This window comes from Mesocricetus auratus, unplaced genomic scaffold (genome assembly GCF_017639785.1).
Source record: "Mesocricetus auratus isolate SY011 unplaced genomic scaffold, BCM_Maur_2.0 Super-Scaffold_100003, whole genome shotgun sequence".
Lineage (NCBI taxonomy): Eukaryota > Metazoa > Chordata > Mammalia > Rodentia > Cricetidae > Mesocricetus > Mesocricetus auratus.
Window position 1 is genome coordinate 76,427,820 of NW_024429188.1, and position 19,466 is coordinate 76,447,285.

The 19,466-nt window shown below is 37.6% G+C and overlaps 1 protein-coding gene across 1 annotated transcript in view; it reads left to right on the forward strand.

Annotated features, from left to right (window-relative positions):
• The window catches only part of Tbc1d8b (TBC1 domain family member 8B), a 65,855-nt gene extending 53,447 nt beyond the window's left edge, over positions 1-12,408 (forward strand). Inside the window, exons 15-21 of the mRNA XM_005076699.4 lie at positions 636-704; positions 852-1,092; positions 2,228-2,293; positions 4,580-4,663; positions 5,865-5,921; positions 8,475-8,572; positions 9,897-12,408. Coding sequence (XP_005076756.1) covers positions 636-704; positions 852-1,092; positions 2,228-2,293; positions 4,580-4,663; positions 5,865-5,921; positions 8,475-8,572; positions 9,897-10,289 — 1,008 coding nt within the window. The 3' untranslated portion in view covers positions 10,290-12,408. The remainder of the gene's footprint in view (positions 1-635; positions 705-851; positions 1,093-2,227; positions 2,294-4,579; positions 4,664-5,864; positions 5,922-8,474; positions 8,573-9,896) is intronic.
• The last annotated feature ends 7,058 nt before the right edge of the window (positions 12,409-19,466 follow it).

Below are 19,466 nucleotides of genomic sequence, written 5' to 3' on the forward strand. Positions count from 1 at the left end.
TCATTTGATAGGTATTAAATGCTACATTCTGCATGATGAATACCTTAATGACTTCTATATCCATATTTATATGTTATCCTTTTTACATTTTATTGCATTTATTTATTGGAGGGATGCACTCATATGCTGTAGCATCCACGTGGAAGCCAGAGTACCAATTATGACAGTTGGTTCTTTCTATTTACATGGGTCCCTGGGATTGAACTCAGACCATCATTCTTGGTAGCAAGTACCTTTATCCACTGAGCCATTTTGTCAGCCTATATGTTACACTTTTCTTCTCACTGATATTTATTTATGCTATCTTTTATCACACCAAGATCTATTTTACTTTTTAAATTAAATGACAAAGTATTAATATAGCTATATATTAATAATATATGACATAGTATTATATTATTAATATAATAGTACACTAAATCAAGTAGTAGTTATATCAGAAACACAAGGTTAATTCAGCAGTTAAAAAAATCAAGAAATAACTTGACAATTGTAAGAGCTGCAATAAAAATTGATGTGTAGGTTTAAAAAAAGAAAAGTAAATATTTTATACTTGTAGAGGAAAACTTCAAGTGAATTCAAAGACTTTTTGAAAGGAAATATTACAGTCTAAATTGTTTTTAATCTTTTTAAAGTTGCGTGTTGTATCACAAGATGTGAAAATGAATCTTTTGGAATTGGAAGAACTTTATGTCATTTTTAAGGTACGGTTGTTCCTCTTTAATGAAAAATAATCTTTTAGCAGAATTTTATTGCAATTACTCTTACATATTTTTTATGTTTTAACAGACATGTTTTTAAAAATCTTTTTTCTGATTTAATGACTTTGCTTTTTTATTTGTTTTTCATAGAAAGAGCTGTTTATATCTTGTTATTGGTATTTGAGTTGTCCAGGATTGAAGCATCATGACCCCAGTTTGTCATATTTGGAACAATATCAGATTGACTGCCAGCAGTTCAGAGTGTTGTATCACCTGTTGAGTCCCTGGGCTCATTCAGCAAACAGAGACTCACTGGCTTTATGGACATTCAGATTGTTGGACGAAAACTCTGATTGCCTTATAAACTTCAAAGAATTCTCCTCTGCAATTGGTAGGCTGATGCCCTTCAACTTTCTAAAGCAAAACATAAATATATTCTCCATCCCCCTAAAAGTTGTCTAGCACCCAAAAAATATTTTTACTATTGATGATTACTGCTAGTTTAGGGTAGATTTTTTTCACTCTCGATTACATTGTCTTCAGGTTTAGTAATTATGAGGCTTTTAAAATGTGTTTTCTGCTAAGCCTATGTGTATTGATCTCCTTTTTATGATTTGCTTTTATTTTATATGCTTTAATGTTTAGCCTATATGTATATCTGTGTGACTGTGTGAGATCCCCAGGAAATGGAGCTACAGACAGTTGTGAGCTTTATGTGGGTGCTGGGAATTGAACCCTGCTCCTCTGGAAGAGCATCCAGTGTTCTTAACCACTGAGCTATCTCTCCAGGCCCACATATTGATTTCTTTTTGCCCCAACCCTCTCAAAGATGCAAGCTGTTTGATGTTTTAATGTTTTAACAGGAAGGAAGAGACTGTCTAGGATTTTCCCACATCAGATAGATGCAACAGAAAGATTTTCCCTTGAGTAAAATTCTAACCACATAGCCTAGATAAGTGTTACAGAAATACTAAACAAATGAGTTGTGCATATAGTTGATGCATTGTAGCTTTTGTTCCTTTGTTTTGCATACCCCCAGCAATGATTTCTTTTCAGATTATCTTGAAGAGCAGTTCTTTCCTCAAATGAATCATAAGGCCTCATTCAAAAGAAAAGAGAAATGTGATGCTGGGATAAAGTAGCTAGTGAAGAGAACAGGTTTTTCCCCTGATACAGTATTTCAGGTTATGTGTTTGAAAGAGAAAAATCTTACTGATTGAGTAGTTAACTGTTAGCTTAGGAAATACCATGTTGTGAGGTGGTGATGGTGCCCACCTTTAATCCCAGCACTCAGGAGGAAGAGACAGGCAGATCCCTTTGAGCTTGAGGCCAGCCTGCCTTACAGAGTGAGTTCCAGGACAGCCAGAGCTGCTACACAGAGAAACCGTGTCTTGAAAAGAAAAGAAAAAAAGGAAGAGACCATGTTTTGGATCATAATTCCTGATTACTGTCTATTTTAATTGCTTTGGTTGGAATTGGTTAAATGTTTAGATACATAATTTTTATAACTGAATTTTATTGAACAGATATAATGTACAATGGAAGTTTTACTGAGAAGCTTAAGCTGCTTTTTAAGCTGCATATACCTCCAGGTAAGAATTAACAGTCTTTAATTGTATATAGTAAGTGGGTATATAGTAAGAGTTCATTCCATTGTAACAGGCACCGTTGCACATATAATTTCATTTTAACAAACAAAACCATTTTCTACATGACAAAAGATTATTTTTTTCATTGTAGCCCTCAAGTAATATTGCTAGTATCTTTGCTGGTGTAGATATAGATATAGATATAGATATAGATATAGATATAGATATAGATATAGATGGAATGAAATCTGAGGAAGAGATTCTGTGTAACAGGTGGATCCTCAGTTTCCTGTTAGTAGGAAATTATTTGTTTATATATGAATATATAGATGTATACAGTTTGAGGTAGGGTCTCAATGTGTATCCCAAACCGACTTCAGCCTCAGAAGTGCAAGGCTGTCATGTATGTGCCACTGTGTCCAACTAGCTAGCTCTAAAATGATAGCTTGTACAAGAAATTAGTTATCATTGAAATATTGGAATAATGGTGAATTTCTGCTGTCACTGTCATTAGAATAGAGAATAGAGATACTCTTTAGGCAGATTGCTAAACTTGCAGATGGGTACAAATTGGCAAGTGCTATGTCACAACATTCAGTTTATACCTGATGTCAACCTTAGGATTCCACATGTTTACCCGGGCTCATGAATGAAAGCATGCATAACCACACACATTAAAATAGATTTTATATGCACTCTCTTATTTTAGCCTCATAATCTTTGAAAGATTATATTATCCTTCCAATTTTTAAAAAAGGAAACTGTGAGGTTCAATTATGTTCTAAAAATCACATACTTTATATGAGATCCATCTGACTCAAAAGCTCTTTTTTCTGTTCTACTATACATTCTCAAAGTCACCATGCCCTTCCAGTTTTCATAAAAAATGTTTTTTACTGTCCCCAAGATTACTTCCCAACACATCCCTACTCTGAAAAGAAATATTGCAAAAAGTAGCTTGGATATGGTCATTCATAAAATCAAATAGTATCTCATAATTTGTCTAATGCTCTCCCTGGCTTCCTTTTAAAGCTTTTAAAGGCTTCTCAGGTTAACAAGAATCGTTGCTTAGCAGACCAGCAAACAAAAAACATCTTTAATCCTTCAAAATCCAAATCACACAGCATCAGAAAACAAAAGACAAACAACATAATAATTGGATTACGAGAATAAATTTTATTAATTATGTTACCACTTGAATGTTTAAATTTTACATTTCATACATTGCTGGCAGAGCAATTGAATATAGGAATATTAAATAGGGTAAAATATAAATTAGGAAACACTGTGTTTTGTTGAATAACAGTGGAAAACAAAGTGAAACACTCAGCTTCATGTTTCCTTGGTGGTGCGGGAGTTTTAAGATTTCATGGTCAGACATAATCCAAACACCAGATTTTCTTCTTTCAATCCATCATGACTCTAAGAAAACTACTATAAAGCAAGTGCTCCCTAGAACTCAAAGTGAGTAAAGGGTTATTTGCCACACAACAGAGCAGAGCAATATTATTTCCACATTTCTGTATGTGCACATTTCTTTTTTTTCACTTCTTACATTTATTTTTTAACATTTTAAAATTTTTAAATAGCTTGTTTTACATGTCAATCCCAGTTCCCTCTCCCTCCCTTCCTCCTGCACTCCCCCCATCCCCCCCATCCTCCCACCCTATTGCCAATTCCTTCCACATAGGGGATATTAGAGTCTGTCATTTCATTCAGAGTAGGGTCCAGGCACTTCCCTAAGAGTCCAGGCAGAGAGAGCAATCCTCTTTGTGTTATGGACACACGAAGTCCGTTTGTATGCCAGGGATAAACACTGATCCACTGCTCAGGACCCCATAGGTAGCCCAGGCCTCCTCATTGACTCTCACATTCAGGGGGTCTGGATCAGTCCCATGCTGGCCTCCCAGCTGTCGGTCTGGGGGTCCAAGAGCTCTCCCCTGTTCGGATCAGCTGTCTCTGCTGGTTTTGCCAGCCCATTCTTTGCCAATTTGCTCTTTGCTCCTCTCTCTCTGTCGCTGGGTTCCTTGGGTTCTGTTTAGTATTTAACTGTGGGTGTTTGCCTCTGCTTCCATCAGTCACTGTATGAAGGCTCCAGGATGGTTATAGACATCAAGTTCACTATCAGGAATAGGCATTCGAGGTAGTCTCTACACTATTGCTTAGCTTCTGTATGTGCACATTTCTTATACACTTCATCTAATGTCTACTCTTCAATTTGTCTGCGTGTAAGAACCACTTCTCTGTCCAACATTGCTAGTAAATGTGATTTGGGTTATATGCTTTCAGCTTACACTGAAGTGATGTCTAAGACTTCGTCAAAGGGCGATGAGCTTTCAACAGAAGAATTACTTTATTTCAGTCGGCTCCACGGTAAATATTCATCTTAACTTTTAGCTGAATTTGTGTGGGTATTTTTTGGTTTTACGAGACAGGGTTTCTCTGTATTGTTTTGGAGTCTGTCGGTCCAGCCTGGCCTCAAATTCACAGAGATCCGCCTGCCTCTGCCTCCTGAGTGCTGGGATTAAAGGCGTGCGCCACCACCGCCCGGCGAATTTGTGTTGTTTTGAGTTGCTGTATTTCTCAGACTGATCTCAAAGTCTTGCCCTCCAATAATCATCCTGCCTCTGTCTTCCAGGTAGATAGAACAATGGGCGTCTTAATGACTGGCTACTTGTGGAGCTTTCCTGACTTGGTGGTCACTGTACCTATCACTTAGTCCCTACAGTAGCAGTTAGCATAGTTCGTAAATATTTGACTGATTATACTATAATAATTTTTATTTTTTAAATTTCCTATTATTTAAAAGAAAGTATATATAACATATTTTTGCTTTTAATTGTATTAAAGAAATTTCTAGGCTGTATCATACCATTTTTATGCTTTGATAAAGGGCATTGAAGGTGATAGAATCGTCGATGATTTATAAACCACAGCTTAGATAGTGAGTACTCCTTAAATCAAGTGTAAGACACAAGAATGAATCTGCTTTTCTCACAGAAATTGCAAGTGATGCACACTCGTGTGTGTCATTTGCTTTATTTTCATAGGCACATGGTCTAACAAAGACAATTTATATGTCTATTTGGTCACTGTATGTAAAGTGAGCATTACAAAGCCTCAAAAAGCATCTAAGTCTGCCCACTTTATATAGAAGAGCAGTGAGTACATAAAGAAGTGAATTGTACAGGGTTTCACAGAGAGTTGTTGCCTTACTCGGGACATGCGGCTTGTTCCTCAGATGTCCATTATGTATGGGGCTTTCCTCCCAATAATAAACGTAATGCATCTTCATTTGAAGGCAATCAAATGGAGAAACTATCACTCAGAAGCAAATACTTAAATTTGATATATTGCCCTCTATGACTTTTAAATATTAATATACAGTGTCCTTTTCTTTTACTATGAATATTTTTGATACTTTGCATTCTAATGTCAGGTGGTCAGATCACATAAACTTGCTTTGGGGGGTCAAAAAAGTAATAAATGCTCATAAGTCTTTGTATAAAATATTACTTTTAAAAGATAATTGTTAAACATGTTACAATATGGAGTTGCCTTCTTTTCCCTTTAGTTTCCAAGCATGCAGATGAGAAGGAAACAGAATCAGGAAAAAATATCCCTGAAAAAGGTACTGTGTTAACAATCTAGGAATATCCTTCAATTCATTCAATTATTAATTCTATAAATAGCTATGAGGGGAAGGAGGGAAAGTTCTTTAAAGTCTTTGGATTTGTCCTAATATGATTATTGTTACATTATGTTGCTATAACAATTTATTACTTCTTCTTCTTGTGATACATCTCAGAAGTTATAAAAGTTGAATAGTAAATGATCCATATTCATTTTTATTATTTTAAAGATTTTATTTTAATTACAAAAATAATAGGCAAGCGTCGTGGCAGAGATTCAGGTGGCATGTGCTCTTTCTTACCCTCACAGTAACCCAGCCAGAAGTAAAGGCTGTAAACAGTTTTGGCTGTATCCTTTTCAGCCTTGTTTCTTTGTATACATAAACATATGTAGACATCCTCTCTTTTTCAAATATCTTTAAACACTGCTCTACTGGGTGGTTTTTATGTTTTTAATATATCACGGATAAATTTCCATGTGGATTCATTTTGATCTTCCTTTTGACTTTTAATGGGAACAGAACATTTCATGATTGCAACACAATTTGTCTCAATTACTAGCTCAATACTAATGGACATTTAAGAGGTTTCCAGTGTTTTTTCATTGCAGGCTGTGATGCCACAAAAAATTAACATGTAAATTTTAGGATAATTTAAGAAATATTTCTTTAAAATAAGAGAAATGCAGAGAATTGAATAAAGTAATATGCACAGCTGATATTTTGATAGACTATGAAATTATCTATCTAAAGATCATCATTCTATATTATTAAACATTTAGTTAAAAATAATTCCTGAAGATTGTAGTGGTTTTTTAGTCTTTTGGTTCTTTGGGGGCCCACCACCCAACTCCCAAATAAATATATGGAGGCCTATTCTTTCTTATGAATGACTGGCCTTAGCTTGGCTTATTTCTAGTCAGCTTTCTTTAACTCAAATTATCCTGAGTACCGTTTATCTCTGGGCTTTTGTCTTTCTCTATTCTATATACCTTTCTTTACTTCTTACTCTGTGGATTTCTGTGTGGGTAGTGGTTGTCCCCTGATGTCTTCCTCTCCTTCTCCTTCTCTCACATCTTGATCTTCTCTTCCCAGATTTCTCCTCCTATTTATTCTCTCTGCCTGACAGCTCTGCCTATCCTTTCTCCTGCCTAGCTATTGGACATTCAGCTCTTTATTAGTTCAATCAGTTGTTTTAGACAGGTAAAGTAACACAGCTTCACAGAGTTAAACAAATGCAGCATAAAAGAATAATCCAGTTGCAGAGAGGGAGGAATGATGAGCAAAGGGGTCAAGACCAGGCTGGAGAAACCCACAGAAACAGCTGACCTGAGCAAGTGGGAGCTCATGGATCCCAGATTGACAGCTCAAAAACCAGCATAGGACTGATCCAGACCCCCTGAACATTGATATCTTTTTGGAGGCATGGTTAATCTATGGGGCCTCTGGTAGTGGATCAGTATTTATCCCTAGTACATGAATGGACTTTGGGAGCCCACTCCACATAGAGGGAGACTCTCTTAGCCTAGGGAACAGCTTAGGCCCTGCTCCAAATGATATGATAGACTTTGAATATCTCCCATGGAAGGCCTCACCTTCCCTGGGGAGCAGAAAGGGGATTGTATAGGGGGTCATTGGGGGGCAGGGGAGGAGGGGAGATAGAGGGAACTGGAATTGACATGTAAAAGAAGATTGTTTCTTTGGGGTATTTTTGGTTTTTCGAGACAGAGTTTCTCTGTATTGTTTTGGAGGCTGTCCTGGATCTCACTCTGTAAACCAGACGGGCCTCAAACTCACAGAGATTTGCCTGCCTCTACCTCCTGAGTGCTGGGATTAAAGGCGTGTGCCACCAAAGCCCGGCAAGAAGCTTGTTTCTAATTTAAATTTTTAAAAAATGGGGGAAAAAAGAATGGAGCATGGCCAGGCGGTGGTGACACACGCCTTTAATCACAGCACTCATGAGACTGAGGCAGCCAAATCTCTGTGAGTTTGAGGCCAGCCTGGTCTACAAAGCTATACACAGAAACCCTTTCTCAAAAAAATAAAATTAACTCCTTCAGTATTTTACCCAGTGTACATGAAAATTTAAATAAGAATTTCAAGATCACACAACTATCATCTTGACTGAACCCTTTAAACAAATGAATCAATAGTAGTGTTTTCAATTTTTGAAAAGGAGCCACCATTGACCACTTTCATATATGCATATGAATAATTTAATTTAGAAAGTAGGATATATGAGTATGACTACATGGCATTTATTGTTGGATCAAAATGTGCTGTTTTAATCTAAATACATCATTTTCCCCTTTTTCTGTATTTTTGCTGTTCTCCCAAGTTTTCCAAAGTAAAAGATTTGGTCTAAGTGGAAGTGGAGAATATGTTCTGAAAGCCAGTGAGTGAGATCAAAGCTAAATTCAGATCATGTCCTGGACTAAAGAGATGGACTCTTTTACCTCAGAGAAATATCTTTCAAATTCAGTTATTCTTTTTGAGATTTGGGGATATATTATGAGTTGTTCATTCTAAAAAATCTTTATTTCTTTCATTCAGGCAAAGGAAAAATTGACATTCAAGCTTATTTAAGTCAATGGCAAGATGAGCTTCTTAAAAAAGAAGAAAACATTAAAGATTTACCAAGAATGAATCAGGTATAGAATTTTCTAGGTGAAAATGCTTAAATTGTTTTGTATTAATGTGAGGTATGAAGCCCATGGTTCATTTACTGATACCACAAAAGAAAAGGAAAAGAAAAGAACTTACATACTATTACGAAAATAGTTAAATAATCTGCAGGTTATCATCTTTATAAGATTCAGGTTATCATGAAAGAGGTGAACAATTTTTTTGAATTATTTTATACCTTAAACACTTAAATGCATTTAGTGTTTCTATAGAAAAATTTGTATATATGACATATTTCAGCATTAAAACCATACATGTATCAAATAGATATTTAGTTAGTGCCTACCAAATGTCAAATCTGTTGCTAGCTACTAAGAAATTACTACAATAGATTTCACTTTAATTCCCGATTATCTTGTATTTGATGCTGTATAGGTGATGCAGGCATTATTTAAATTGATCTCCTTCTACACATTGCCCATATGCTTTTATAGTCTTAAAAGAAAGGTGACTTAGTGCAGATACTGAAGTTCCCTGGAACTTTACCAAAACGAAACTATCAATAGCTTAAAGAGTCCTAATGGACTTTCCAGTTTGATAGTTAAATAAATGCTTTATAAAATAAGCCAACTTGGAATACTTTTTCTAAATTCATGATACATGAACAGTACTGCAAAAGGAAGGGTAAATCATTGTATAATATATCTTATGAGGCATATTATTTGTACTTATTTTCTGTACATACAAACTTGTAAGGTTGAACTACTGATTTGGAGAACTAACTCCTGGATTTGAATAGCTTTAATTTTCTAGTAATATTCAGAATTATCTGGAGTCAGTTAGTAAACTTAGATTCTCTTAATTTTGGCCCTGTATCTGCCTTTAAAAACAAGCACATCCAAAGGAATTTCTTAGAGTTCTTGCACTACTAGATATGTCCCAAAAGTCATTCTTCCCTAAATCATCTTACCTGAGTGTCCACTGTAGCCCTTTGATAGCAAATGGAAGTCCTTAATCCTTTTCTTAAAATTGATTGATGAGAATTACATAGAAGAAAATATGGAACTTTGTGTAAAATGTCACCCAACAGCAAATAATCCTAGTAAGCCAACTGCCAAGAATTAGTGTGGATATGCTGTTGTTCAGTTTGGCAGTGTGTGAAAGGGCTTAAATGAAATGTTTTTCCATGGTGCATACTTACCTCCCTAGAGCAAAGATATATCATGGAATCAGTCTTCAGTTCTATGGTGACATTTATGTATTATAAATTTCATTCAGAATTCTATCCACTTCTAAGTTCCATTTATATTCACTAAGTCTCATGTTAAATTTCCAACTTGTGTCTTCTAGTCACAATTTATTCAGTTTTCAAAGACCCTGTATAATTTATTTCATGAGGACCCTGAAGAAGAGTCACTATATCAAGCCATTGCTATTGTCACCAACCTTTTGCTCAGGATGGAAGAAGTTGGAAGGAAACTCCACAGCCCGACATCATCAGCCAAAGAGTTCTCTGGCATGGCCTGTGATTCTGGCCCCCGTGAGGGGGATGCAGACAGCAATGTGGAGAAAGGTCCTTCCTCTCCCAGGGAAGAACACCAGTGGTCTTTTGCATTTGAGCAGATTCTTGCTTCCCTGTTAAATGAACCAGCCTTGGTGAGGTTTTTTGAGAGACCCTTAGACTTAAAAGCCAAGCTAGAGAATGCAAAAAGCTCTCAGTTAAGGTCTAGAACCAAGGTGTAAATCTCTGCCATCGTCAAGTTTACCAAGATTCCTGTACTATCAGCCTGATTCCTGGGAATTCTTCTCAGGGACATATTGCATTACCTATGTGCTTGAAAGCAAAAAAGAAAAAGATACTCAGAAACACAATGTTCATTCCTTTGTGTTAATTGTAGTTTTAAAAAAATTCTCCTACTTTGTGTCACAAGATATGCAGCATCAGGGTCACATGCTCAGTGGAACCACCAGAGGGCACCACCATATCACTTTAGTGAGTCAGTTACAAATTTGTGCTGCTGTTTCCATTAGATTACTACTTTGTCAAAAGGTGGTGATGTGTTTATTAGTAATACTGTTATGGCATACTGGTAAACTTTGTTTTCAAATTACCCCAGTCCTGTAAAAGCACTTTAGAAAACTGGTCTTTAGAACTGTAGCTTTAATTATCTAGGAAATTACCCATTTAGAGCCTTGATTTCCAAGTTATGTTTATTCAACATAGTAATACATGTTTTTTTAAAAGCAACTTCTGCATTCTCTGTTCTTGAGGGATTCAGAATTTTCTGGTTCACACTACTAACTCTGTTACTGGTAAACATAAATCAAGAAGTCTAAATTCTGAGCTGAGATAAAGAAAAACATCACTGGATTTAGACTTCAATAAAATGAAGCCAGCATTTTGAAAAAGGTTAAGAAACAGTTGATTTGACTAGATAGCTCTTTCGTTTACACTGAGATATATCTAAAAGTTCTTTAGAGCGCTGTTGTTTGTGCATTTGTCTCAGAATGCCTTGTGATTGCTTGTGTCCCAGCTTTTTATTCTGGATTTTCACCAGTTGTAGTTTAATTTATAGTAGGTAGTGTGAAACAGTTACACTAAGAGTGAATTGCCCTATTAGTCTGGCAAGCACATGAAGTATAGTGCACATATACTTACTAAGGTACTATGTGTAACTGCCAGCATCTACTTAAAAGGTGTGACTCTCTGACGTCGGTGAGTAATTTTTACTTACTTTATGCTTCTTCTAGGTCAGATATTATATGACAGTCCATTTAAATATGTGTGGACTTCGATAGCACTTTAAAAAAACAATCAAACCATGTGAACCTGCCCTGTCTTCTGCCATTTCCAACAAGAGGAATTTATTAAGCAATTGACTTAGGAAATGGGGCAGGGATCACCCTGAGGAGCTTCTGTCTTCACACTAGACTTTGATTTCAAGCCCTCTGGCTTGGATAGAAGCAAAAAAAAGAAAGGAAGGAAGGAAGGAAGAGAAAAAGAAAGGCAGAACTCCTTAATGGTGACCAAAGAAGTTTCCCTTTCTGGGAAGGAATTGGTGTGGTCAGTCTTTGGCAAGGATGTGCTGTGACTAAAACCTAACACAGAGGGAGGGCTGTGTGATGTAGCATACAATCTTTTCAATGAAGTTAAACAGTTTTCAAGTTGAGTCTTCGAAAATTTCTGAGTTAGGTTTGGCCAAATACTGGTAGCATCTTTAAGATTTGATTACACTGTCTTTTCAAGGAAATGACTACTTTAAAGGGATCATTTAGAACCAAGTCTTTCTGCTGTGACTCCGAAATGGTTTGCTAATGTATGTCCCAATTTTCAATCTTAGTTAATAGTTTATATGCAAACCATCACATCTGCTATAATGTAACCATTGTTAAATTATATGACAATAGCTCTAGAAAAACATATGGTCCGTGCTTATATACAAAGGCACTGTTACACACACTTGATTGAATATTTTGTCAGTTATATTTACAAGAAATCCTTTCTTAAAGAATATGTTGTTAATTTTTGATATTATTTTGAAGTCAGAATTGTGAAGATTACTGAATATGGTATTTTAGCCTTGTCTAAAGATAAATACTCGCGGAGATTTTTGAATTTCAAAAGATTATAAATGAAGGTTAACAAAACAGTGTATTTTCTGAGTCTGCAAGAGAAAAAGCTAAACACATTATAGTTTTATAGTTGCTGCCTTGTTAAGCAAATGAGTTGTTCCTAATATTCAAAATATTTCGTTGTGTCAAACTGAACTAGTGTATTATGACTTTTGCATTAAATGTTATAAAGTGACTTTGTCTTTGTAATAAGTATTAAAATCTATTATATTAAATATTAAAATGTTTATTAAAAGGTGAATGTCATTTATTATGCATTCTACACACCATTTGAGGGTGCCATTTCTACATTAGTTTAGAGTCTCGTTGCAAGAAACACAGAATTCATTCTCAATTAGTTTAGGCAGGAGACTTTATTACTGGATGTTAAGCGACTTGTATCATCATTAGAAGGACCAACTTAGTTGAACTTTGAAAAACAAGATCCAAGTCCACACCACTCCCAGGCTACCAGGAACACTGCTAATTTTTCTATGATTAGGAAACTGCCAAAATGAAAGGACATCACTACTCCTGCTACCTCCAGAACCATGATCCATCTGCAGACAGATGCCGAGCTCCTTGCCCCTCTGCTCCCATGCACTCATGACTAAATTGCGGTAGGGCAGCCAAACATCTTCACAATCATCTTCAGCAGCAGAGCTGTCCGAAGCACAGGGTCCACCTTGCCTCTGCCAGCCAAGTCTCAGAAGTCTGCACTCATAATTGTACAGGAATGTGGGAAATGTCCTTTTAGCTTCTGAAGTACAGGAAACACTCTAATAGACTGGAATGGATATTGAGAATTGTGTGAGGTTTTTTCCCTTTCTGTTGCTGCATAATTATTTAGTGCAATGCACATTAACTCATCCTTTTAGTATGTCACAACTGGGGGCTCAGCCTAGCCAGGTCCTCTGGGTTGGAGTACAAGGCTGTGACTAAGCAAGGTCTGATCAAGGTTCTCAGGTAAAGGCTCAACAGGGGAAAAATCTACTTCCAAATTCACTGCGGGCTTTATATCTAGGTCTGAAAGCACAGCCTCTTGTAAGTGGCCACCCTCAGCTCCTGAAGTCCTCACACAGTCCCTAGCAGTTACCTATAGCATCTATAGGCCTTGCCTCTCCAGCTTTTCCAGCATGGCTTCTTCTTCATGTCAGAAAAGAGAACCTCTAGAATGAGTCTGCCAGGAAGAGTATCTTACATATGACATAACCCCAATAGCTGTACCCCTGCCTTTGCCATGTGCGTTTGATTAGAAACAAGTTCTGCCTATGCTCAGGGGGAAGGATTGCATAAAAGCATGAAGACCAGCAGGCAAAGATAAGGAGAGGTGCCCCCTAGTGTCTCTGAATCTATATGCCACCAGTGCTGAACCATGTCATTATGCTATACACTACTTTCACTGTGCAGCACACTGTTCTAATACTTGTAAATAACGAGTAATAGCAGCAGCTACTGCTGTGCCCATCATCATATACACCTATGAACAGAAGAACACTAATCTCTCCTAAAGGAACACCCAAGTCTCTATCAGTTACTTCCATCTATCCATGGCTGATGATCGCTCCTCTTTATTCATTCTCAATCCGACCTTGATTTTCCTAGAATGTCCTAGAATGTGTGAAAGAAATTATAAAGTTAATGTCAATTGATATAAAACAGTGGGAGGAGGGACTATTAAAGGAAATTGATTATTGTGTGTAAATAGATACCTAAAAGAGATGGAGAAAATGGGTGGCTCCTGCAGTCCTCATACAACTAGTCAAGGCTATCATTGTGGTGAGATGGGTTTGGTTTCCTCTGATCATACCGTAAACAAATTTTTCTGGTATATGCATCAATGAATCTTAACACATGTATTTTTATAACATCAAGATACAGACTACTTCCTTCACCCTAAAAACATGTCATCCACTTACATATTTTCTCACACCCCTAGCCAGCAACTAACTGATAAGTTCTTTATCAACCTTATAAATCACCAGATGATTACTTTCCCAGGTTCTCTGTCCCTTAGAATCGTAACTAAGGAACAGTTAATTAGATATTTGTTCCTAGACTGTTTGAATGTACAGCAAGCCATAGGAAAGCAGGGAATACTGCATGTCTGATGACATAGGTCTTGCTATAAGCACTCAGATACTGAAGTAAGGCTTAAAATGACTTTAAATGCCTACACTTCACTCCTACCCATTTTCAAGCAGATCTCATTAGTATTTCAATGAGTTTCATTTGTCTTTGGTTTGTTTTTTATCAGCTATAATCTGGGGGCGTGAAGTAGAGGGACAGGTGACATTGATGCTTGTAGTACTGAATCTCTAAAGGCAAGGCAAATTATTCCAGTAACTTCATTGCTAGGCATAAAATCCATCATCAGAGGAAGCCCATTTTATTGTTAAGCTCACATTATGTTGCAGTTTCTATTTCTGTCACTAGAACTACATTTTTCCAACCATCGCATCCATCAATGGACTTCCAAACTCTGCTCATCTCCCTTTGCGGGAAGCACCTTTTCTTGTGACTAATTTTGAGATCTTTTTTAAATTTGTGCGAACGTGTGAGGTGGGTATGTACACATGAGCGCAGGTATCATTGGAGTCCAGAAGAAGACATAATATTCCCTGAAGCAGGAGTTATGTGGTAGTTGTGAGCCATCTCACAACGGTACTGGGAGACCAACTCCATTCCCCTGCAAGAGCAAAAGTGCTCTTAATTGCTGAGTCCTCTGATTCCTGCTTTTAAGAAAATATTAAAAGATGTGTTTCGTTTTATTTTATGTGCATGAATCTTTGCCTGTGTATATGTACCACATTCATGTCTGGTGCCCACTGAGGCCAGAGAGGGTGTTGGATCCCCTGGAACTGGAGTTACAGAAGTTTGTGAGCCACCATGTGGATGCTGGGAACTGAACTTGGGCCCTCTGGAAGAGTAGCAGGTGCTCTCAACCACCGAGCCATGCCTCCATCTTCTTGCTTTTTAAGATCGTGATTTTTCCAGTGTTCTGAAGTTTGTTATAATTTATCTGGTTTTTAAACAGATTTTTTTGTCATTTTATTTCGTGTATGGGTGTTTTGCCTGCACGTATGTCTGTGAACCCGGGAATTTGAAAGGGAGTAGTGGGAGGACCTAGGGGGCGTGGTTCCCCAGCAGGCCAGGGGGCACTCCCTAAACGGTCCAGGGATGGATACAAAGGCTTAGGCTGGCATAAGGGACTGGGGTTTGGTTTAAATAAAGACTGCCCAATAATTTATGGGAGTACACACACCAAAGACAGACTGTCCCATCAGCGTACTCCCGAAAGGGATGAATTCCTCACACGGGGCGGCCCCACATTGGGCACCACTCTGCCGGGTCCTCCAGCAGTCAGGGCTGTGGGAAGGGCCAGTCCAGCCAGTCATTTCCCAAGACTGAGAGAGATGGTGAGTGTTGACCACCCAGATCTCCCCTCCTAGTCACCAGAGAGAACCACACTGAATTGTGAAGACCTGATGCAGCAGAGTCTCACTTCATTGTAACAGGCATTCGCTTGTATAGGGTTGAGAAAGAGGGTGGGGACCTCAGGATGGGGTGAGGAGTAAGGGCCAATAATATTCCACCACATTAGCAGTAGCTGGGCAGCGGCAGTTTTGCTGAGACAGGTAGTCAAACTCTGGCCAGGCTCAGAAAATTCCACTAAGCCTGGTGTCTGGTCCTTTTTAGACCCAACAAGCCATCTCTCCGTTTCAAGTGTGTTTATTGTTCAAATTATCAGAGAATGGGCATAGAGTTGAACACTAAGCCATGAAGACATTCCTCCTTTAGTGAAAAAGCATATTTTTCTTGAGCCTCAATTCTAGATCCACAGGAAACCCAGAATTGGTCAAGTGATTCTGTCTGTGTTCTCATGTTTCTCGGGATCATTCACTGCTTCTAAATGTTCTCGGACTTTATGAGACTTCTGTCTTAGTTAAGGAAGTCAGAACAGGAGCTCAAACAGGGCATGAACCGGGAGGCAGGAGCTGATGCAGAGGCCACAGAGGGTGCTGCTCAGGACTTGCTCACCCTGGAGATTCCACAATGAGATGGGCCCTCCCACATCAAACACTAATTAAAATGCCCTGCAGGCTTTCCTACAACCCAATCTTATGTAGGCATTTTCTTAATTGAAATTGCCTCCTCTGCGATGACTCCAGCTTATAACAATTGATATAAAACTAGCCACCACTGCCGCTGAGACTGTACCTCTACCACCTCACCACCTTCTAATAGAAATTAAACCACAAAAAGAATATGATTTTCCCCTCACGATTTGTTAGGTCATAGAAGATCACATCAAGGAACACATGAACATCTTCCATCTCACCCTTCTCCATTTTTATCTTGAACTTGATCCCCTGAAGATCATACGTTCCCTAAAAGCTTGTCCTGTGCATATATGATTTTCCCTTTGATAGGAAGCATTTTGAGTAGCACAACAGACTCCCTCGCTCCCTTAAGTCCTTTGAGTGGGGAATCCTACTAGCCCTGCAATCACTTTTCCCAGGGCGCCCTGAAATTCCAGTGAACAATGATTTTTTTTAATTTCCATTACATGTGTTTGAATTTTTAATTCATTTCATTTTTAATATTATAGTTTATGAAAAGTATCTTATTTTCTCATGCATCCTAAAAGAGTAAGAAAGAGAAAATTAATTGAGATGTGATATACATAGGTTATAAAAAATAATCTTGTTTTTCCCACCTATAATATGACCCCAGGAACATATTATGGATTTATAATTTATAGAGTTTCTGAGTCCCTAGTTCATGATTACAGGTATACTAAGCATCTGATTTTAACTAGTGAGACCATTTCATTTCCTTGTTTACCATGGAGGAATCTCCTTACATGATTACAATAAAAGTTGCAGTTATCTTTGACTCCCTTATTTACACTGGCAGTCAGAGGCCACAGGTTATCCATTGTTCCTCTTCACTGAAAGTGATTAAAGATGGGCCTTTTGCCTGACCACTGTTTATAAAGCACGAACAATGGAATATAGCAAGACTGAAATTGGCACCCATAAATTTATTTACGATCTCTTTTGCAACTTCACAAGCCTTGAAGAAAAATATTAACCATTCTTATATCAGCTTCTTCGAGTTTGACTTTTAAAATGTGCATATACCGTTATGTTATTTGCCTTTCTGTACCTGCCTTATTTCATTTAGCATAGTGTCCCTGGGTTCACCCATGTTGTCACCAATCCAGCATTTTCTTCTTTTTGAAGAAAAGGTGTGTGTGAGAGAGATTTTCTTTATCCATTCATCAGTTTGACACACAAAAGTTTGTTCTATGTTTTTACTGTTGCAAGTAGTGCTGCATAGTACACAAGATTGCAAGAGTCTTTGACATACTGATTTCGTTTTCCCTAAGTAGTGAGATTGCTGAGTATATGGTACAGTACTTCTCTTTCCAGGTCTCTGAGGTGTCTCCATGTTGGCCACAGTGACTGCATGATTTGAATTCCCACCAGCAGTGTACAACGGTCCTGTTTCTCCACGTCACTGTCTGTGCTTATCTTTAGTCTTTTTGATAACAGTCATTCTAACAGGTGGAAGAAATATCTCAGGGTGCTTACAATTTGTGTTTTCTGAGTAGTTATTAATGCTGGGTTGTTGGGGTTGTTTGTTTTTGTTTTTGAACAGTACATGTGTCCATTATTTATCTTATTTTAGAAATATCACATCAAGGCTTTGTCCATTGCTATGGTCGGAATGTCTGTGTCTCTCCTTACCAAATTCACATATCGAAACATAATTCCCAACACAGAAAGAAAGCCCTCAGCAAACACTGATGTAGCTTGCCTCTTGGGGTTTGACTTTCCCAGTCTCCAGGCCTGTTGTTTATAAAGTGTGTTGTGAGAGCAAGTGAACTAGATGAAGGCAACCACTGTAAACAGGTCTCCTTGCCAATGAGCTTACTTCTTACATGTTGTGAGTATTGGCTCTTTAGCAGATGAATAGATTGCAAGTGCTTTCTCCTAATCTGTGGGTTGTTTCCTCACCCTCGTGGCTGTTTCCTCAACTATATCAGCTCTTTTAATTGGATGATACAATCCTATGGTTTTTGTTGTTGCCTGTTCTTTTGGATTCATAGTCAGTAAACTGCTTGTGACAATTTCATAGAGTTTTATAACCTTTAATCCATTTTGAGGTGATTTTATTTGCTTTGAATGAATATTTTATTTTCATTCTCTTGCTAGTAGATATTCAATTGTCCTAATTTATTGAAAAGATTTTCTGATCTGGTCAACTTTGTTAAAATCAACTGGCCATAAAATGAGTGGTGGTGCAGGTCTTTAATCCCAGCACTAGGGAGGCAGAGGCAGGTGGATCTCTGTGAGTTTGAGGCCAGCCTGCTCTACAGACTGAGTTTCAGGCCAGCCAGGGCCACACAAACAGACCTTGTCAAAAACAAATAGAATAAATGGAAGATAAAGAACTGACATAAAATTTCAGGTTTATGTCTGTACACTGCCCTGTTTTCTATTCTTCAGCACCATAAAAATGAATGAATGGAGAATTCTATAGGGAAGGGGTTACTCTACCCTCCTTTGATATATACTTCAGTGAGGAGCAGGTCTGTCTGCCTGTGAGGTGTGTCCTATTTGCTTTCTTGATGTAAATTCTCGTTTTGATTCTCAGTACTGCTCAACTGTCTTTCTTTACATATTACACTACTTTAAAATAACAAAGATTAGAGAGACATTCTTGAAAAGCCAAAGATATAGTGATGAAGAAAAAACCAACGGCTGCCCCAGCTTTCAGGGCACGGGTAGATGTGACCACAAAGAATCAACATAGGAAAGTTTCAGGAAGTGATGGGAATTTTCTGGATCCTGTAGTGAAAACTCCTCAGATTCATGATCCTCCTGCATCTACCCCCTCAATGCCACCTGCCTCACTACCATGCCTAACTTTTTAAAATAATTTGAGGATATTTAAATTTTTTAACTGGACGCATGCCACAATAGTCATATGGATGTCAGAAGACAGCTAACCTTCAGGAGTTGGGTCTCTCCTTCCACCATGTGTTTGTGGGGTCAAACTTAAAACATCATACTTTCACAGCAAGAGATGAACCATCTAGCTGGCCCTGGGGATTTAAAAAAATATTTTTATACAATATATTTTGATCATGGTTCCCCTCTCACAACTCCTCCCAGATACGCAAACACCAGCTCCATGCCCTTTCTCTCTCTTTAGAAAACAAATAGACAAAAATAAAAACAAGCCAGATAAAAATTACAAGAAACATACACACCGAAAAATATAAAAATACAAAAT